We start from the raw sequence: 24,000 nt of genomic DNA on the forward strand, positions 1-24,000 counted from the left end.
AAACGTAATACATTCAAAAGTTTCTCTAAAACATGAGATGGAACCTTAGATCTCCTCCAAGAGCGTGTACTTTTCTTGGCCAGAGGTTGTGAGATTAAGCTAAAAGGTGGCACATATCCAACCCACCTGATAGTTGGGCCTACAATCTGGGTATTATTGCTTTGTCCACTTTGAACATAAGCAGAGTTAGGAGAGTCGTTTCTGGAAGGGTAGTTGAGAATAACTCGATACACTTAATACCATAAAAAGATGTCTGGATCAGGTCCGTACTTCCTTCCTCCTCCGATCATACTATCTTAAATAAGGGGAGATTTATTCTGCAAAATCCCTTCACAGCAAATGTGGGTTCGCTATAAACTATCAGCAGACTCCTTCTTTAGAAAAAAAAAAAAAAAAAAAAAAAAAAAAAAGACTTGGAACCCGATGGAGAAATACTAATACTGCACCTTTGTTAAAAATCGAAGTTGAGTTTTCTACCCACATATTCTATATCTGACCTAGGGTAGAGGGTTCTTATTTACATAAATCATTAGAAGATTTAATAAGTAATGATCACTGAGAACGAGTGGTTTATAATGATGGACAGGGGAGTAGGTGAAAATATAGAATTTAATAACAGACTTTCTACTATCAATTCAACTATATTATTAAAACCTGATTGGACATTCGAGTATGCACATAAAAGACAGAGAGTAGCTCTGAGGATTTGTTGTTTGGAGTTATAATTGTAAGTCCTTGTTGGACTCAGAGTGGAATTGAGGATCGATAACGTAGTCATTCTTGACCTGGTCTATTTATTTATCACATCTCCTACCATCACAGCTGCTTTTAGCTGATCTAATGAAACGCCATGCCAGCTTTCCTCCAAATTATTGATTAAGTTGTCAGGTTACCATGTTGATTTTCGGTTTCAGTTTTTTTTTACATTCCCAAAATGCTACCGACTGCTTTTTTTAATCAGAGTTTTACTCGTTATTTTTCCTATTCTTACCTAGGAGTCTTTTGGGCTTATAACTTTTCAATTAAATAATTGAACTACTTACTAATTATTTGTATTCACAAGCCTTTAGGACAGTGGCTCCTAACTTGTGGGTCGCGATCTCCACTGAGATCAAATTTTGTTATCTTGGGGTCTCTGCGACTTGGTTAATGTTATCAAGGGGTCACAGCACCATAAAAGTTAGGAACCACTGCTTTAGGAACTCAGAGCACTTTGAAATGTGGAGGGGATATTATCATTAAGAAATATACAGTTTCATTTTTTTTGGTCCTTTTAAAATGCTTTTAGATGAATTTTTCATTTGATTGTTTGTTCATATCTCTTGTGATATGTACAATGTACATATAAGAGAAAAAAGTTAAAGCTCTTGCGAAGGCCTAAGGCTACACACACTTTAAAATTACAAATATACAAGTATATATATATATATAAATATTTTATACTTTTTCTTTGTATAGAACAGATAAATTTCTACGTTTTCCATTTTCCTCACGTCAATTTATTTTTTATTAGAACAATATCTATATATAATATATATTTGATAAATTACCCATCCTAATAAATTAATAAATCAATCAACCTTTTCGTTTTCTGTCCCTCCCCCCTCTTTTCAAAAACGTTGGAATAAATATATACCTTTGATCATACTGGGTGTGTAAATGAAATCTGAACACTTATAAAGGTCAGCAATAAGAAAAGGCATTGTAAGAATTTATTATTCCTACAAAATCAATCAAAAATGAAATAAATGAATTGAAACTTTAATTTCCATTAAACATGCACCATCAGAGATTCAAAACTTGATGTAGAGAAGGAGGTAGACCATTTACGGATGGTCCATTTAAATATCAACATTTACAAATTCAATAAGTAATGAAGGTTGAGGGATTTAAATTAATTAATATTTCGATATATTAATGTATAGTTAATTAGTTATGAAACACAACAAACTTTAGGTTTCTATCTTTCGTCCATTCGAGAAATTGACACTTGAACTTGATTGACGAATTTCCATTCCCGCACTCCAAGTATTTGGTCATCTACAGGGGACAACCATCTACGCCGTCAGGAAGTACGAAACGTTGGAGAGGAAAAAAGGCTTTGTAAAAAAGGCCAAACTGAATTTGGAGGAGTTAAAAAAACAGCGCAAGCCAATCAACTCATACCCATGCAAGAGATCTTGGGATTTCAAACCCGACTGTTCAGAGAGCTATCAAAGAAGTGGTTGGAAAGAGTCATGTGTGGGTGGAGAAACCACTTTTCGACACCAACAATGAAAGACACCCATCTGCTCCGTTGTATGACACTTTTGAATTAGTCTTTTGAGCACTTCTGCCCCCCTCGACTACATCCTCTGTGTGCATGTTTAGGGATTAGGGTCTGCAGTGTCCGTCATCCGAACAACAAGGCCCTCAATGCCAATGTCAGCTAGCAACGGGACGCTATGACAGAGGATTACGTCCGTAGCGGGTGTCAGGCCTTCTGACATGGCCTGGACGCACCATTGCTCCTAAGGAGGTTTCATTAATGATTCAGAGAGCTCAGATACAAATCTATTAGTATTATTGCAGTGTTGAAATTATAATGTTAATTTATGAATTATATCTTGTTGAAATTTGAAATTCAAAGTGTTCAGATCTTAATGGAGTACTCGGTACAACGTTAAAAATGCCATTAATGGTGGTATTGGCATCGAGACGAGCTTCAACAAAATGGTCCACCAAATGGTTACCAAATTCCTTTTGGATACCAACATCCTATTCTGGCCGAAAACAATATTGCCGCCATACTCACCAGATGCTGACCCCCTTGACTTTTCCTTATTCTGCATGTTGGGGCCTACCAGACAAGGGCACTGAATCTTGAAGGTCTCAAGCATTTCCTTGATGAACATTGGAATTCCATAAATCCAAATTAGATTACTCCCACATGTCAGAGCTTCCAGCGAGGCATCAAGGGCATTTTTAGCGTTGATGGAGGCTGCATTGAAGACTTGAAATTGTAACAGATGTGCTAACGCAAGGACAAAGTTTACCTAATGTAACTTCCCTTGTAAATTATTTTAAGCTGTTTAATATTATAAATATTTATATTTCAATAACATACCTCGTATATTCTAACATCATAAAAAATGAAAAAAAAAAATTATGTGAAACTCATTAATTAGAAGTTCGACAAGTATTTTTATGCATTGCATGATTTATGTTCCCATACATATTCATTAGTGTTGAAACACAGTCCAGGACCGAATTGATTTTACGGTTCGGTCGTAATTATTTTTTCTAGAACGATTTGGATCGATATTTTGCTTCCGCAGGAGATCTCAGACTGTAAACATAAATGTAATCTTTTTCAAATCGTGGATCAATTTTTTTCACACTCAATCGATGGATCGATTTCCTCCCCCCAGATTTATGAGTTGAACAAATATGATTTATGCAAAACATTTAACTTCATTTAATATTTGCAATTTTAAATAACACATACGTAATCTTTTGAATATGTCTTGACCAAGGATGTCCAACCTTGTACCTCCAATGGACCGCATTGCCACTTAAAATATCTTAATAGGCCAAAGTACCTATTAAATTAAATTTCATTAAGAATGGCTTCATAGCCCAAAACTATTAAGTATATGTTTATTTCCAATTTAGGCCAATTTTTTTCAAAGGTCAATCTCATAACCTTGTTCAGAGACCTCCGCAGGTTTATATATATTTTTTTTGTTGAGAGTTTGGAATTTTTGTAATTTTTTGAGAAATTTAATTCTTTTTTTTACTTTATGTTCTTGAAAAGAAATCCATGAAAAAAAAAAATCTCTCTGGTTTCTCAGAAGTATTTTTTAGTGAAGACTTTCCTAAAATTCAATTATTTGGGGGTATGATGACTTTCGTATGTTGTGGGGTCTACGCATTTTGAGGATATGACATGAACTTTGCTAAAAACTACTTGAATTGAGAATGGATAGTGGGTCGCACATTTACATAAATAGGGAAGGCGATGCGTATCGCAGGCTACAAGTTGGACATCTCTGGTCTAGAGCAAATTTTATAAGAGCCCGATTTAAAGTGATTTTTTTTCTAAAATCGATAAAGATCCATTTTTTAAACCTATGTAGACTGACCAATTTTAGAATTCTGTTAGATTTTTAAAAAATTATAACGGTCTTAGACTGGTTTACGATTTTCAGACGGAAGATAAACACTAATATATATATATAGATACAATTAAAATAGGTCATCAAAGTTTGAATGTTCCACTATGTATTAAATTTAAAAAACAGATTTATTTGACAAATTGATTTTTTATAGTATTTATTTTAAAAAGAAAGAAGTACACACTGTCGTTCTTTTAAAGTTTTTTTTCTATGTATTTAACCCTCATATAACGAATTAGTTAAAGCAAATAATATTATATGCATGAAGCAAGAACTATTTTTTGTCTCCTTCTTTTTTCTATTCCTACCGAGTGTTGCATTAAAATGAGAACGTTTTGAATTTTAACTTCGACAGGATATAATTTATTTATGAACAATATAATTTCAACAAAATTAATACTATAAATATATGTGTGGCTGAGCTCTCTTAATCATTAATGAAATGAAATTATTTAAAAAGCCGTACCCTGGAGTGTGGATCTCAAAAAAAAAGTAAATTTCGTTATGGTGTTGATATTATAATTATCAACATTTGGTATAAAAGTCTCCATCCATGACGCAAAATTCGTCAGTTCCCCGTCAAACTTCGGTAATTCCAGTTGGGGCACACGTAACATGGGGAGGGGCTCATTAGATTCTATTTTAGTCTCTTTAACGCGGAAAGAAAAAATCGTTTTAATATCTAGAAGCTCTCTCTGATATTTTATTTCTGCTTCCAAGTTATTGATCTTCAATTTTTACAATGGACTTACATAATTGATTTATGCCAAATTTATATTGATAAAAATAAGATTGTCTCTGAGCGTAAGCATCATTTATGAGTGTGAGCTGATATCTTAAAATTCTTAAATGGCACGAGTATGTGTATCTTAAGCTCAGCAAGTCATATTAAAAAGTTAAGAAGATGAGAGTACGTATCTATAATACTAAAGCAAAGTTCGTCTGTTCGTCGAACCCTGGTAACCCCGTTAGTACATTTAATGGATGATAAATTGGTTTTTATATTCTCTAACCCAGTGGTTATGAACCTTCTTACCTCCTATACCCAATTTAATAATATCAATACAGTCATTCCCTCTCAGATTTTTTTGTCTCAGAATTTTAATGTCCTTTAAAAAAAAGACAATTTTTTATTCCTTTATATATTTAAAAATGACCTAAATTCCCTCAGGTTAAATACTAATGTATATAATTATTGTAAATTTATAATATTTATTCTGTAAGGTTCATCTTGAGAGGAGCATTATATTTTGAGCTTATGAAACAAAGCGTAAGCCAGGGCTTTACTAGCTTTCATATTTGAGGTGAGGGGGGCTTAGCCCCAAAAGTTATGAACACCGTTATATAGTTACTTATATTAATATGGTTATTTTATATAAATAAATTGTGTCCAAGGTACGATGTCTGTACATTATAAAAGTTGCAACTTGTATAAGTAAATCTTACAAGTTCCAATTACTTCGTCTTGAAAGATGCACTATTGGTCGTTCAAATTACCAATTTCATTATCTTGTAATAAACAAATTATTTCAAGGAGTCATTGGACGACGTTTAGAATCGTTTAATGATTCTCATGATTTTTTAAGGACTAAAACTATGTCCTTATAAATACCAAACATATATTTACTGAAACAATAGATGAAACTTACTTTCGATCATCCGTTTGTTCCTGAGGTTCATCGGATTGATATCCATCCTCACGAACTTCTTTTCTATTCCATTCATTGTGTAAAAATAAGTTCTCTCGGATGTCCCATGATGATTTATGTTTCTTAGGATTCAAAAACTTGGCCGAGAGTAAACCAGCTGTCTCTATAAATTAAAATACAAAAAATTAAACTAGAGTTATGGGGAAATAATTTTAAATGTACAAAAGTTTATTAATCAAATAACCACAATAGTAAAGATTAAATATATATGATTCAGTTCTATTAGATATAATTAATTAAAAAAAAATTTAGATATATTATAAGTAAGAGTGAATGCATTATTAATGTGACAATGAATCGATTTTTTAAATTTTTATACTAATATAAAGTTAAGATATTTTCCTTTTAGAATTTGGGCTACTTTTCAACTCTTTATAATGGTTAATTAATTTACAACTTTTAATAAGGGAAACTTTTACAGCCTCAACATTCATATTTTATTTTGATAAGCATTTTCAGGATAGCAGTTTAACCCAGAAGTAATCTCCATCAAAAGTCTTAATGTGTAACACATTGGTTTAAAAGTCTGCGGCTTAACAAAGAAAATATGTGTTTTTTCCCGTTCAAAATAAAGTATTTTGGTGGAATTTTTTTTTTCCAGATAAATTGTACATTTTTATTTGTTACAAAAGAAACTTTGGCTGCCACAGAACTTTTTTGCTTCCAGATATTCAAGGTGATATATAATTATTTTTTAAGATAATAAATACAAATCAAACAGCTGAGTATGAAGTATTCAAGAGTGATTTTTAACACCTTTTTTTCAATCTTGGTGAGATATATACATAATAAACCTCTTTCTGAAAACAATATTCGTAAAGCTACAGTATAGAGAGTTTGTACGTGACATCACAGGGAAATTACTTAATATTAAATACCAATATGTTAAAAACAATAGACAAACGAAAATCAATTTGTTCACTCGGACAATTTTAGGAATGTTTTGAAGGAGAGTAGCTTAGTTACCATGGCGGTTGATTAAATTATGCTGCAATAAGCTATGAGAAGAAGTAAATAATCACTATCCTCACTCCATACTTGGCAATGATATAGAGATGAATTTCAACAATATTGATAGTCGATTCTACTCCGAGTCCAACAAGTACTTACAATTATAACTCCCCAACAAATCATCAGTGTTATCAGTTTATAGATATTGTTTTCTCTTCCAGAATATGTTTGGTTATCTGTACTTTGTATATTGTCCTTCTGATGTACTCGAATTATAAGATCCTTTTCATGTACGGGTATATAGTTTTAGTTACAAATACAAAGTCCTCCAGAGCAGTAGATCCCAAATGGGGATACGTGCAACCCTTGAGGTAATTGGAAACACTCTAAGGGGTACTTGAGATTTTGAAAGAACATTTTACTAGTGGTATATGAATCATGGGTATCTGCAAGAGGTGGGCTGGAGGGCCCCCCCAAATTAGGAATTTTGTTTTTTCTAAAAATTTAATATTTGAAATTTAATTTAATTTTCTGTGAAAAAATTTATTTTTTTGTGAAAAGCTGTGGATTTTGAGTTTTTTCTTAAAAAAACTTCATTTTTTAAGAACAGATATAGATTTTTGAATTTTTTTTCTTCAAAAAATGTCATTTTTTTGTAAATAGTTATGGATGTTGAAACTTTTAAAACCAAGCCCCTGTCTCCAAAATATAATATATATAATAAGGAAGATCCCCAAAATATGTTCTACCGGTATGTAAAAATAAAAGAAACTGAACTTGGTAATCCTGATAATTGGAAGAATTATTGGGAAGAGAGCAGCATAAAAGACATGCCATGACGTTTTATTAGATTAGTTGCAAGCAACCGTGAGAGGAAGGAAATGTAGCATTGGTATATAGACATGCACTACTCTGATTTCGATCCTCAATTCTACTCCGATTCCAAAAATGACTTACACCTATTAGGTGGGCTAAAATTTCAAAAATCTATAGCGTAGGGTTATCATGTTGCTTACATTTACTCCATCTCACCTCGGAATCTTCTTTGAAGTCCATATACATAATGTATATTTTCTTCCCCAGGAACGGCCTTGAATCGAACCTACACAGATTGAGTTCAAGGGAATAATTTCTCCCGAGTGCTTTGTCCATTGAGCTACGTCGTTTTATTTGATTTTTTTATTCTTTAAACATGGCCAAAATGCTCTTGATTAGCAAAACCCTACAAGAGCCTATTCAAGTGCGATTTTTTTTGTCATTCCATGTGGGGGTTAATTGTTTTAACTAACGAGCACTATCAAAGAAGGATTGAAGCCAGTATGTGAAGGAATTACTGTGTAGCATTACTCTTTGAGAAAGTTTCTTTAGACAAGTATATTTTCAAAAGGCAGCTTGATAGAGTTTTTAATTATAATAATCATTTGGTAACTTACTTTCCCGAAATAATGTATCAATTAGGAGTTTTTTAATGAACAACATTTTTATTTTATAATTCTAATTTTATTTCTTAAATTTATTTTCAAGAGTCGTTAAGGAAATGTGCCTCTAATTGATTTATACCTACAAAAGTATATATACATATATATTATTAATCAGGAGCAACATTAAGAAAACAAAGAAAGAAATCTACTTCTTAAATATGCATGTATGTTTGAATATAAGTATATGGTATCATAAATAGTAATCCGTCGTGCCTTTATTTTATGAATGCATAATTTAATGACATGTGCTCAACAAAACGCACTTGTAAAATATTACCATATAAAATGCATATATATATTCATTAAGCTTGTTTTCTATTCGATATTGGATTATTTGCCATAAAATAGTGGGTGTCACTTGTTCAAAAACTCTGCAAGACCTTATACATTTATACTTGTAAAAATATGATCTATCGGTATGTAAAAATAAAAGGAACACAAAATCCAACGTTGGTTCTTTGTTGAGACAATTTATGGTAGAAGTGCTGTTGCATGTCAGCCTGGAGTGTCTCATACTTTGGCACAAGACTGTCTTCGTGTGTCTACGGGCAGTAGAAACCACGGGGGAAAATGTTCAGTAAATACTTTTTGAATGAATGATCAAAATGAATCGTAAGTTTAAGATAAACAGGGCTGGGGAGTTGTGTAAAACGCAATCTTACTCCCAAATACTATTTCAATTATCTGGTTCCTTTGTCTTATTTTTGTGATACACTAACCTAAAGAAACCTTTATTTATACTTGATGCGTAATTTCTAATGGTAGAAAATGGTACGCTTCTATCACAATGATACTCATCATTTTAAAACTCATCAAATATTACGTCATTATTATGGCGTCTTCAAAAGTTATCCTTATAAGTTATAACTTATGAGGATATAAAGTAGATTCAAGCCCAAATGACATAGGTTGGTCGTATAAAACTTCAATTTGTGCGGTAAAACCCCCTTCTTATATCTTCGAATATATTTAGTTCTTAAGGTTTGGGGCATTATTAATATATTTGAAAGTAATTCTCCCTTTGCCAAATTCAAATGATTTAGTTTATGCCTGCTCCATGTGTATGCAATCAAAGTATGCTGTTGATTACAGGAAATAGGTTAACGCGCACATATCACAAGTACCTATGCACTATGCTTGACTTTGTATTTGTATTTACAGTCTGTAACATATATATGTATTATATAATTTGCCGATATGTGACCAGAATTATATTCAGTACCTAGTTATTAGATCTAATGCAGATTTTCATACTTTGCCGGTAATATTAATACAATATCCAAAGATATTATTTTAAATATTTTATCACAATATGCTCCAATATATGTATATAGAATTTTAAATTAGTTTCAAAAGTCTTTTTCACGATTTTACATTATAAAAAAATGGTATTGATCTATTTTTTTGATGAATAGTTGTAAAATATTTTTTTTTATATTCCTATAACTAATGAAAAAAAGAAAAAAAAAGACGTCCAATTATAAAGTAAAGTATGTCGAATATTCTTATTTTTCTTCTTAATACGCTCCCTCAATTTTTTTTAGATGAAACTATTACAAAAATATATGATATTTGAAATCATTAGTCTATTGACGTAGTGAATTTTTTATATCAATTTTATTTGGGGAAAAATATGATCTGTCTGTAGCTAAAAATAAATGAAACCCAAGAAACGATTTGGTGACTATGTCTTTTAGGAAATAATATAGGAGAAAAGAAGCTTATCTGTCATGACGATTTATTAGATTAACTGAAATCAAAGATATAAACATAATATCTAGCAAGGACTTTCAAATCCAGGAACTACTCTTTTGTGAATCCTCGATTCTATTACGAGTTCAGCATGAACTTACATTTATAGCTTCAATGCAAAACCTCATTGTTAGTCTCTGTTATTCATGCAAACACATTTTTCATGCAAAAAAACTAGTGATTACTAATATAAAACATTCACTCTTCCAGAATTAACGAGCGATAAGAACAGTTGTTCAGACTATCAGCTAAAAAATAGTTTCGCACGTGTTAAGGTCATATTTCATTCATCTCTAACAATTGTGGAAGGGATATTTTGTAGAGTGCAAGGAGAAAGTGGGAGCAAGATTAGACATGGTACTATTGAATTAATAAATAAAAATAGCTAAAATTAGTTATTTGTTATACGTAGGTTGGTATTTATGTTTCTATCTTAATAATAATAAAATAGTTAAAAGGGCAATTGGCTTTATTGCTTTTTTGAAAAGACTTATTATGCAAAAGTGTATTTCATGAGTACACTTTTGCATATGTTTGAATCAATTTTTGAAGCAATTCTGATTAAGGTAACTCCAAAACATAGGTTTTGGAGTATTTGTTAGACTACGTGGAATCCTACGCGAGCAAATCTTCTTTACAACCAAATTTGTGTACTATATATTGCAGATGCTGGTCATACTGATACACAAAGATGCCTTGATTTCCTGTTAAGTCACATGACCATTTTGTTTTATTAGCTCATACAGCTCGTAAGAGATAGGAATTGCTTCGTTATGTTTCACTTGTAAAGCTTTTATGATTTTTATATTAATCAATTTTCCATTGTAGAATTATTACTTATTTGAATTACAAATAAAAACTAATAATTAATAAATGATAAGAATTCAACTACATATGGTAACTTTGATATTTTGTTTAAACATATTAAAAAATTACAGTTCACACCCAGAGGGACACCAGTGTCCCATCAAATTCTGGTGAATCTATTGGAGTTATTAAAAAAAATAATTCGAATTAGTTCTAACATGATCAAAGAGATCAAGAATTGACTATAATTACCTATGATTTACTTTTCAATTCAATGTGGGTGTGAAAGGATTATTTGACTATAAATATATTTAATGATTAGCAATATTAAAGAATATCACAGCAACATGAGATATAAAAAAGATCACAAAGTGAATTTGTTCTATGCTTGTTTTTAATATTTTCTAATGTAAGTAAATACAGGTATTTCTAATAAAAAAAGTAATTTGTAACCATATTAGATAAGTTTTTCCATTAAAAAGTCTTTGGTGCCCATGTTAAGAGTTAAATATTTTTGTCTAGGAGTTGCCTGTAATTTTTTTAATCCATTAATCTCTTTATTCCTTTCTCTTTTATATATATGTAGAATACATACATAAATGTTATAGCTTCCCTTAATGAAAGTTAATGTCCATTGTATCAGGTGAGTTATAAATGAATTATACCATAATAAAGAAATAATAGAAATAATTGTGGATAGAATGAACAGTACCTTTATTTGTAGAAACCAATTTATCTGGAACTACTATCAGAAGTCTACAAATTAGCTTGATGCACTTTCATATAATTAATTAAGTCTGTGTTAATTTAATATACTAATTAGATTTTAAAAAATGTATAATTTAATAAAACTTTTAAATTATTTTATTGTTTACATATGGAATGAGATTCAAATAATAACAAATGCTGGTATTTAAAAAAATTAAATAAACTTTAAATTAAGGTGTTACTAGAATGGGCTCCGTAGGGCTCAAAACCCTCTGTAAAAAATAAAATTGAGTAATGGGGGATTTGAGACTTGACTTGGATTTGTAGTAAAATAACATTTTTAACCTCTGGCTTATAGGTTTAGAATTATTCATTTGTATATCAAAAAAATATCCTTCTTTTTTTTTTTGCAACACAATAAATTAAATAAAATAGTTTTAAAATACATTTTTCTTTACTTTAAAAAAAAACAAGCTAATATTATAAACAAAAAAAAAGGTATATTTTAACAACATTTTACAGATGTTACCACTGCAAAATAAATATATTTAATAGTAGCTGAAAAAATAAAGCAAAATATACATACATAACTACAAAAACCTATATTTTTATATGTACATTGAATCATTCAAGCCATATTAAAAACGACTTCAACAGATAAGGATAAGTGGATTGCCAACACAAAAGCAATCTAGAATGATTTTTCACAGTACGGAGTATATCAGTATTCTAAGACGACGTATCGTCAATTTCTATATACAAATTATACTTATTTACCTTGGGAGTCGCCACAAATTATGCTTAAAGTTTCAAAAATTGATTGTCACTATAGAAGAATTAGAAATTGATATATTTTATTTGAAAGGGCCATATCGCGGACAAATGCAATATATTAAAACCGATAAAAGTTCTTATCCATAGTTAAAAATCTTGGGTATCTTAAATCATCATAGAAATATGAAAACAAAGCCTATAACTGACACTAATATGTCTTTCAAATTTTGGGCTGTACATAAAGTAAAAAAAAAAAAAGTGTTATTATCTTATTTCTTTAACTTTTTTTAAAGATTGTTTTTATGTTTATATTTTTTGTCCATTTTTGAAAATCCCTCCATTTCCTCGGTTCTAACGATGCAAAACAGAAAGAAATTAACCAATATAGTTGAAAATTGGTGTATATTCTTCCAAGAGAGGCTAATAACTTAACATATCCTCGATACGTGCCAGTAGTGCCATCTATCGGAGTTTGGACAGACTTTTCAAACGACCCTCAAAAAAAGGAATGATTGGTTGAAAAAAAAGTAAAATGAGATCTCATTTTTTACTTTATTGCCTTCAAGGGGGAAGCTAAACTGCATACGTGATTGTGTATCTTTTAAGAATTGATGCCATGCTCAGTATGCACCATATATGAAGTTAAAAAAAATGAAATGTTCTCCCTTTGTCAGTTTTTTGTTCAAGATTGTAAATATTGTACCACACCACTTATATGAATATTCTTTAAGTGGGTCACTTTTTTATTAATATCGAATATATAGAGTCATAAAAAAAAATCATATGTAAATTTATAGTGCTACGTGTATTCATGTAATTTGAGCCATGGAGTTATAGAGACCCGAAATAGAGGGCCTAATAGATAATTCTAAACAAAGTTTGACTTCATATAGGTAAATAACCGGAGCATTGCCGTAAAGTTATCGGCCAGATATGAGAGACTAAGAGTCTTTGCAACCATTTGGTTCCTATTTTGCCACAAAAGTATCAACAATAACCATGGAAGCGACACAAGGAATTGCTGAATTAACTTGAGCAGGAAAGGGGACCACCGTTATCATCGGCTCCGCCGGGTATCCCAGGACGACTATCTAATATGTTATAAAGCACATGAACGTGTCGAACAGCGTCTCCTTTAGGAGGCCCCAATTTCACGCAGACTTTTTATCCCTACATGAGGGGAATTTACAAGGCATGATTGCTCAAAAAAAAAAAAAAATCAGAAATTTCCTACCCCTTTTTTAAATAGGGAAAGGAAAGAAGAAGAAAAAAAAGCTCAGCTGCAAGCGTGATTATTCTGTGTCTAAGCTTATCAAAGTGTGAGGCTTACCTTATTAGCAAATTAAAATTTGTAGTAAAAAAAACTGCTTTTTTCATTCTTTATTCTGGTCGACTAAATTGAAGACAAATAGAAATGGATGAAACATGTACAACTTATGTAAGAACCTTAAGTTGTATCAAAAATAGGTTACGAACTTCTTAGGCACCTTACACAGCCTCAACAGATGTGGTTAGAGCTAAACTTGAATGGGGGATGAGGTGCAACATACATTTCTCTCTATATTGCCCTGGATACCGTAGTCAAGATGCAAGCAATCTGGGCAAGAAGGCGACCCCATTGACTAAGGCCAGAAATCCACCAAATTCTCCACAAATGATATTTTGTGTGCTAGCAGCTTTGGGACCTGAGTTGACTCTTATTAACCTTATTACTCATTCACAGTTTTAACCAAAATGTCAACCTCCGTTACTTTCTTGGGGGCGTTAATCCACCCCAAAGATTGAAATATTAATGTTATATTTTGTGCGTATCATATTTTTCTCCACTTTCTCAGATAATTCTAAACTTATTATTTATTCACTGAGCCCAATTTTTTTTGAGATGGTACATCATTAGCCGTAAAGATAATAACAAATTCATCAACTCAATTTGAAATAAATTAATCCTAGGTGTCCTCACAAGCACCTGGAAGGACATAGCATCTATTTTTCTCTTGTCAATTATCATACAAGAACGTTTTCAAGCAAGAGGTATATAACAATGTGTGGCTCTTGGATTAGTTACAGCTCAATCTGCCACATTACCCATGAAATAGTGGAAATTCAGTAAACATATTTTTGGGCAAGATCAATATAGCATTCATACTCTATGGGTCATTATTTATGTACCTCAAGATATGAAGAGGGAGCGTTTGGACCTCTTAAAGAAAGTTATGGAAGTAGCAGTCAACGTGGACTATGATTTTGAAACATTAATTTTCTATCACATTGTATGTATTGGCCAGTCAATTTATTTTTATCTTATCTCCTTTTTTCTAGAACAAACTACACTTGTTGATTCCTCCATAAATTGCTACAGCTTTGCTCAAATATGTGTATATTCGAAGCATTTTATATTTAAAAAATGAAGGAATATAAATAGAAATTTGTGTATATTGGATAAGTACAAATATTTGAGGACAATAAGTATACTCATATATGTTAATCGTATTTTGAAGTATATACATATAATTCCAAAAACGCAAATAGAATATCTATTTCCTATAAAAAGTAATTTTCTTTCTGTTACTAGAGTCTTTAATATATTCATGCCATTAGTACAACCTGTGTGTGTTTTTTTTTCTTGTTTTATCCCCTACCTTCTTTAAGGGGCAAAATAGGGAAATGGGAACATTGTATACATGTAGCCCGTCAATACAAAATCAAGCTAGAATGATTTTTCACAATATTAAGCACGGATTACATTTGTGGTGAGTCAACACAAAATGAAGCTAGAAGGATTTATTCTCAAAATATGTATAGGATGTAATATACATGCTTCAACTCATCATCTTTCATTCTGATTTATAAAAACAGCTATAATCTTAAAAAAAACAACACATGATATTCCCGATTTAATTTTCTATTCATATATTAAAGTAATTTAAATATTTTTATTACTTTTTTTTTCTTCAATTATTAATGATTGACTTATGTAATTTGTCTGCCGTTTTTGACAGCTGACCTAATAAAATGAAATGACCGAATCTGTTTAAGAAGCTTTCTCTTCAATGAAACACTTTATTTGGAAACTTTTATTAGAGGAGCTCATACTCATTTCAGGTTTGTATTTCGTATTAATGTGGGAAATCCATAAAAAGAAGCTTTTTCAAGCCCCCATAATATCTTTCTACATTTTTACAAAATGGATCTACGCATAAAGATTTTTTAATAAAAAAAGATGTTTCTGTAAAATTTAGTATAACATAAATACAGATAGTTATAGTCGAATGTGAAGCCAAACTTCTGTCTTAGGCAGTATTTATTATATATGCCCTAACCCATAATGCCAATTGGCTGGTTAAAATGCTTAAAAATACTTACATTAATGCTTTAACTTTAAAGTATTCTTATGTAAGACTTAAAGCTCACTCCCGTATTTAAGAAATACAATTACAATTGTTTCATTCATCAATGTTATTATAAAGGACTAGGTGATACGTTAAGCGAGTTGTTTTTGGTTTTTATTAGTAGAAAGTGGTGATCTTTTTAGTTTTTCTTAACTTTTAAGACATCCACTCATCCAATTCAACCATAAAAAAAGAAAAGGATAATTATAAGTGATGATAAACTGCTACATTTTTTACTTCCTTGTTTTTTTAGTGGTCAATTTGAAAAATAAGTTTTTATACTAGGTGAAAAATAACTAATTTCGTACTTATTTTTTTACACCCTTTTTTTTTAACTTTATATATCTTGTTCTTTATTTGTTTCATCGAATCATACGATAACGTGTTGTGATACTACAAACATTTTTTTGACAACATTGCACTTGGTCGGTCTAGTTGCAAAATATCGTACCTCGAGTATTGAGGTCTCAAAGGAAGAAATTCGCCATATTTTATATTTTTACAACCTGAAAACGGAAAAACCCCGTCATTTCTGAAGCGGATTTTGACTAGCAATAAAAAAGAAAAGAAAAAAAGTTCACTAACACCAATGTCAAGTAACAAAAAACTGAGGTCGAAAGCCAACAAAGTAGCTCAGATCGTGGCCAAGACAGGATTGACTGTCAGGAAAGTGTTACTTGGTGTTTGGTGGGATTGGTATGAAATGATCTAGTAAGAGCTACATCCCTATGGAAAAAAGCTCAATTCTGCCCTCTACTATGAAAAACTCGATCATTTAAAGCTGGTTATCAAACAGAACCGGTCAGCATTGATAAATAGGAGAGAACAAGACATCATCAAGGCTATGCCAACCCTCCAAGAACCTCTGGGAGCTCGTATAGGAAGTTCTGATGCATCCACCATACAGCTCGGATCGAAAACCAAGTGACTACAACCTGTTCCTGTCTATGGTCAACAAGCTTGGGGTACAAATAGCCTCAATTGAATCCTGTTAAAAATGGTTGTCCGAGTTTTTCGCCATTACGGACAAGGGCTTCTATGGGAAGGGCACTATGATGTTGGATTCTCGTTAACAAGTTACCGAACTGAACGGGGAATACTTGCTTTAATCGGATGATTGTAACACTTCTTATAACGCTTTGGCGAAAAATACTAATTTATTCCTCCCCCAACCTATTATGATTAAAGACTGAATTTTCTTTTTTACACGCTATTACTATTATTTAATTCCTAAGAAGGTACCTTCTTTTCATAATCCATACAATCTATCATTGATTTATACAAAAATGGATTTAACATTTGAATGTGCTTATACAGGGTACGTGGACAAAATCTGCTGCATTTTAAAGACGATAAATACAAGCTTATGTTATAATATTTATTGATAAAAAAAAAATCTTTATTAGGATATAGAGCAGCTATCTATTCAATGTAGCCGCCGTCTGCGGCCAAAACCCGCTCAATGCGGCTACAAAACCAAGAACAGGCATTTTGGATCTGCGCTGCTTCTATCTCACTAAATTTCTCCTTGATACAGGTGATGAGAGACTGCTTGGTGTTATGGGAGGAGCGGTTGGTCATGTTCTCCACGTAAGACCAGACAAAGTAGTCCAACGGGTTCAATTCCGATGATGAGGGAGGCCAAGAGGAGAAGGGTACTAACGCAAAAGCATTGCTTTTCAGCCATTCTTGTGTCCGCTTAGCTTTGTGGGCCGGAGCCGAGTCCTGCTGCCACATCCACCACCTGTATTCACCCTGATGCCTGTCTCAAAGATGTGGGGCGGCATGACATGCCTCTCACTTGACATGACCCCAAAGACCATGACAGTTGCCGGAAACTTGGTCTTCATGCCCCTGGAGACGTCTCTGTTGTTCACGGCAATCCAGCGATGGTTCTGGGGGCTTTGGATTTGATCCTGAACAAAATTCTTCTTATCAGAGAAGAACCAGAGCATGTTCGGCTTGAAGCTTTTGAGCAGCCGCAACCCATGTGTCTTTTCACTCAGAAGTTGACCTTGTTGATAAAGGTGACGTCCCGGACAATCCTAGTGCTCTTCGCCTCTTTCTTCTTCCTGTCAACAACGTCCATTGGGTCTGATGGCTCCTCCAGCTGCTTCCTGAGACTTCTGACCGTTGTAACTGGCATTGACAGAATGTCGTCTTTAAAATGCGGCAGATTTTGTACACGCACCCTGTAAGAGATGGAGAGTGACCCTGAGGATTTGTTCGACTAAGAGTGGAATTGATAATATCTTCTAGTTTATTTCTTTCTAACACTTCCCCTCGTCACAGCTGCTTATTTCTGGTATAATGCAACGTCATCACAGGTAGCTCCTCTCCTCCAAAGTATTCTTCAAAATGTAAGGGTTACCTCCTTGATTTTTTTATTTTTTTTACATGTCCTGAATGCTACTGATTAACATCACCCATGATTATTTTCTTTCATAGCAAAGATGGACCATGTAAAAATTAACATAAATATGTATATATGAAAAATACTGGAATCTGTGAGGTCGTTAATTTCATACAGATTATCCATTTTAAAAGGGGTACCATTCAAAAGCTATTTTTGAGCCAAGGGGCAGTTTCGAGTTGATATAATTGTCGGAGTAGAGTTAAAATTTTTGAGTTTGGTTGAGTATTTAAATTCTGTGTCGGAACGAGTTCTTTTTTAAAAAAACTATATCAATTTTCGAGTTCGTTCGTTTACGAATGTTTGAGAATTTCCACATAATATGAAAGGCTGTTGAATGCCAAAAGACTAAACCAACATGCAGTTATGTTAACAATATAGTATGAATTGTGTAAGCAATCAAACTGCAAATGGGTGGATCTATTATAAACATTGAAATAAATTATTGAGAAATTTTAATGGGCTCAGGTTTTGATTTATTTTAAATCTTTTTATTATTCGTGAATAAATTATCTGATTTATAAAATTTTATATCACTATGTTATTTTTGATGAAGTTGTTTACCATTTTTGATACGTCAACTCTTGGTCTTTTAATTAGGGAGGGGTGTTTAATTAATGAAAATGAGAAGAATAAATTTTAGCTCAGCGTTTCGGTTACTAGAGCATCTTTTAAGCACTCTAGAAAAAAAAAAGTATTATTTCATTGTGTTACAATTTTTTTTTCTTTACAATAAAAAATAAGGATGATATATTTGAGAAAAATAACTTTAATGCAACTTTTGAAGTTCAACAACATAATTTTAAAATTGAAACTTCTGAATCCCTTTATAAATAGAGAATGTTGTTAAAAAAATTCTTGACTGAAACTTTACAAACATAGCTTTTTAATACAAATGCAACAATCGAATCAAGAAGACACCCTAAAACTTGGACACCTTAGAACATACGCTAAAATAAAAAAGTAGAAGAAGTAAACTTTTTTGCGACCTTTGAACTTTTAAATGACCTAATAAGTGTACTTTATAAACTTTATATAAAGGTTGCTTTCAGCATAAAAAGTCAATAATGATCATGACACTCGCAAGTTTTTTCTTATTACTTTGAAAATATATTTAAAAAAAAACAAAAAAACACACGGTTACAAGTATAACACGAGTTTGAATCCATACAGAAATGACTCGACTGTTTACTACAACCTTTTCCCCTTTCATTTCCTATCAATTTTCCTTTTAAATATTCTATAGAATGTCTTTCATATATTTTATTTAGAATTCTCTCCATTTTTCATAAAACCATCATTTTCTTTTTCTACAAAATGCTTATAATACTCAAACCTTTTCATTCCTTTGGCTCTGAATTTGACTTTTAGTATTAATCATATTAAATGATAACAATCCCTTCGTTCATATATCAGTTATTTAATATATATATATATATATTTTTGATTAAAATGACTTGGAAGATTAATGGTTTAGTGAATCATTATGTGGCTTTGATTAAGGGATAATCTTTTGGAAACCTCTTTTCTATTTTATTTTTTGCTCTCCTTAGAGATCCTTAATTCATTTCTAAATATTGGAGAAAAAAACCTGATCAATTAGTATGGGAGACATCGTACCGTTGGAATATTCCCTGTTTCTCGAACATCCATAAAGCTACATGCATTACACTTACATCATCATATCATCATTTTGTAAAAAATGAAGATTGTCTTGAAAAAAAAATACTATGCACCCAAATTCAGGTCTTGGAACGCCTGTGTGATAAAAAAACCATATATATTATGCTTATTTAAGCTGTTGAACAAGAAAATGACAATTTAATTTGAATCGAAGTAAGTTTGGCTGTTAGAACATTCTCCTTAAATCACGTTTTTGAGTATCATTTCGATTCAATGCCCTATTATGAAATGAATTAACTATCTTGATGGAAGTTAATTCACATAACAATTGATAAACAACATTCCAGCATTCAAAAGATAAATTATTATGTAGTTATCTTGAATGCAAATCCTAAAGTATGTGTCTAATCAGACCAAAAACTCAGTAATATGAAGGGTCATACATAGAAGCTAATATTTTTTTAAATTACTTTAGATTATTGGTGAAACTAAAGAATATATACTATATATTACAACTTTTGCATTCAAAATTTGCTGTAAAAAAAAGTTCAATTTTGTTGGATTTTTTCATTATTACTTTAATTTTTTTTTATAGAATATTTAATAAATAAGAAATGTAATGTTGTGTGAAAATTTTGACTCTCTAGCTCATTGAATCATATATAAAAAAAGTATCAATCTGTTATAATTATTTCTTATTCTTGAGGAGGTAACTTCTACTACGCGTAATTGTGCACATGAAAAACATCGAATAACACCAAGGATTTATATGTGGAGTTATCTTCTCCATTTTGATCCCAAATGTTGCGTGTCTTAATTTTCCCTCATTATAACCAAAACTTTATCTCTCAAGTTAGTAAGTGGAGAATTATCCTTGAAAACATAAACCAAGAATTCATAAAATTATTTAACTTTCGAGGTGTTAAATTGAAAAAAATCATTTACATTTTATTTGAAATAAATATCTACAGAAAGATTCACTCAGTTGCTTTCGAAAAATTTATTATTAATATTTATTGCTTATAACTTCAAAATTTTGATTAAATAATACACGTTTTTGTTCTTAGAAGTTGACAAAAACTCTAGTTACAGATAGTTCTAACTACCTAAAGAGGTTTTAAAGAGTTAAGATCAAATAAGAAATATAGCAATAGCATGCTTGAATGATTTTTTTTTTCAAAATGGAGTGTGGATAACAATTGTAGTCTTGGACAAATTATCATCAATTTACATAAAAAAATATTTTGATTAACTGTTTAGATGGGTTGTAAATTGCAGTTAATGTATGCAAAATTTATTGTCACACTTAAAGAATAATAAATTCATAGATTTTATTTGAGAAGGTCCATATAGGGACTAAATTCAGTTTCTTAAATCCTTTAGATTCCCAACTATAGATAAAATATTGTTTTTTTTTAACGTTGATTGCTGGAAATTGTTCAGGGCTTAAGAAGAGCTAGTTCTAATTCAACCAATCAACGCTCAGAACACTGATAAGGGGGGAAATCCTAAAAATCAGAAGCTCATAACACAATATATTATATATTTTTCTATTAGCGAGGTAACACCGTCTTCTTTCTCTGTTAGCATCAAAGAGAAGGGAAAATATTAGGCTACAGGCTGGTTAAATTTGAATAGGCCCTTGATAAGTTGTTCTGAGCATTCTTGACAATACTCTCCATAGTTAGGAAAAATTGGCTAATTACCAACTGATTTTGGCTTATCTTTTGTTTATTTACAGATGATATGTTGCTTAATATAACACGTGTAAAGATGTAAAAAATGTTTGATTTTCTCGATTTGACCCCTCTAAAATTAGAAAAGTAATTTGTCCAAAACCAAAACTTTTTGGCAGTTTTTCAATGATTTAATATATTTACTATGGAATGAAAGGTTCAATAGTAAGATAATTAGAATTTTTTTATGTTTAATTATTTTCTATTAATCATTGATTACATATTTTTTATAACATTAATGAGCTTCTTGAGTTAATAATTTGCTCAAATTAAAAAGTAGCGGAAAAATTATTTATGAGAATAATACATATTCATTATATTCTTAATAATATTATACAAATCACAATCAGTTTCTATAGAGGTAAGGATTCTTTCTTATAATACACGCTCGCAAATATCAGTCATACACAAATTTAAAATATAAAAGAAGTCTAAAACTTTAGAACTCCATACTTATTACGTCATCAAGAACTATTTTTCTTTAAGTCACAAGAAGTAAAAATATTTTTTATAAAAAGCTTTTTCAACAAAAACGATTTTTAGGATTTAAAAATGGTTAAATTTTAGTAAATTCTTAACTATCCAATGATATAAAATGGAATTAATCTTTTTAAATAATTCTTTGTACATTTCTCTATAAATCCAATGATAAAAAAAACTTTTTATGATGGATGGCAAAAGACTTAGAGTATAATAGATTTGTATTTATAAAAAATATTCTTGGATTAGTTAACTTTTTCTTTCATTCAAACTATTGGTTTTTTGTTTTATTTTGACAAATGAAACCCTTATATAAATATGTTATTTATATATTGGTAATATGCTAAAAAATAACGAAAATATTCGTGATAGATCTATTTTCGTTTCTTAAAGTTGTTTATATACAAAAATATGAATTTTTGCAGAAAATAGTAATATTTCTACTTTACTGTTATAGTTAAGAGATGCACTTTCAAACTTTGGAACATACTGTAATGACTCATTTAGAATCAAATATCATGTAATTTATATCCAATGATGCAACTTTCAATCAGCAGAAGACATTGTTACAAATTGGTTTTTTTAATGTGGGGACATAAAGTCACACCAAATGATTTTGGGTGCCCAAAACTTACAATAGCATCACCCACTTATGAACAACGTAAATTTTTTATAATCAAGAAATCACGTCTCAAAACCAATTGGTTATATGTTTTAATACTATATTTACCTATATAGTCTATTCAATATGTCGTCTTTTACAAGCAATAACACCCTCGATACGCCGGCGAACAAATTGGTAGCTATTGACAATGAAAGCCGTGTCGATGGCGTACCACGTACTCGTGAAGGCAGCTCGGAGGGAATCCAAATTTGGATGAGAGGTACAGCAGACATTCAGCTTCAAGGCACTTCAAAGTACAGGGGTTAAGGTCAGGACTGGAGGTGGGCCAAATAAAGGTAGGCCAGAAGTGAGCCATAATGTTTCTGCAGAAGTTTTATTTAATCTTGGCTGTATGGATCTTTAATATACTTCCTAATATTATGGCCATACGGGATGGAGATGCCCAATGATCTTTGCATCCTTTTCGGCACTGACACCAGTGCTAAGGAGAGCACGCTCGCGTTGCCTGTTATGTTGTTGCATTTTTATACTTAGAGACATGGTATCAAAACAACATTTGTTAATTTTTGTTTTAGTTGTCGTGTAGACGTTAAAAATAATCGATGCGTAATGAAATCATCTTTGTTAAAAGCAACGGGGACTAAATCGTTATTGAGTGTTACTTCAAATGGATGATCCCAAATTATAGTTTCTACATATTGAAAAAATAACAAGGATGGGGATATTTGATATATATGAGCTTTTTAATCCTAGATTTTAACAATTTGACAATTTCAGAAAGATAAAATATTTTCTTTTAATTTTCCAAATCTTTTATGTTCTATATCGAATCCTAACAGTACTTATGACCTTATGATTACAAAATTTTTAATGAAATTTTTGTACCAAATATGATTTTAGAGCATAATAAATAACTTTTAAAAGGTAAACTTTTTTTTATGCTCCTCTTTTTTTATGATGTAGTTAAAACATGATGAATAATGAAACCCTTCCTTGAAAATCTAATAAATTAATGACAATAATAAAAATCATTGTTTGAGGCAAAGTGAGGACATGCAATATAATTATAAAAAAGTATACACTTTAAAAAATTTAAAGTTTTAAAAGTTTTATGGTATTTGTTGCTCATAAAATATTCGTCTATATTTATTAAGCTATTAAAGTAAATTGAAAGAAATACATTGTCATACGTACGTCATACAATATTTTCTATTTCTAACTTGGATGCAGCGACAGTGGAAAACAATTCAATTATCACAATCTTTTAATAATAAGGAAATGAAGAATATATTATTGCATCTTGGAGTATGAGTTTATGAATCTCGTTCTTTTTCGAGATATTCGGACAATTAACGCTTCGGAGGATCATGAAAGACGATAAAAGGTCTCATTATG

The 24,000-nt window shown here is 31.1% G+C and overlaps 1 protein-coding gene across 1 annotated transcript in view; it reads right to left on the reverse strand.

Moving 5' to 3' along the window:
* LOC121128251 (somatomedin-B and thrombospondin type-1 domain-containing protein) overlaps window positions 1-24,000 on the reverse strand; it is a 118,729-nt gene that overhangs the window by 29,407 nt on the left and 65,322 nt on the right. Inside the window, exon 3 of the mRNA XM_040723833.2 lies at window positions 5,807-5,969. Within this exon, the coding sequence (XP_040579767.1) occupies window positions 5,807-5,969 (163 nt within the window). The remainder of the gene's footprint in view (window positions 1-5,806; window positions 5,970-24,000) is intronic.

Source organism: Lepeophtheirus salmonis, chromosome 13 (assembly GCF_016086655.4).
Source record: "Lepeophtheirus salmonis chromosome 13, UVic_Lsal_1.4, whole genome shotgun sequence".
Lineage (NCBI taxonomy): Eukaryota > Metazoa > Arthropoda > Copepoda > Siphonostomatoida > Caligidae > Lepeophtheirus > Lepeophtheirus salmonis.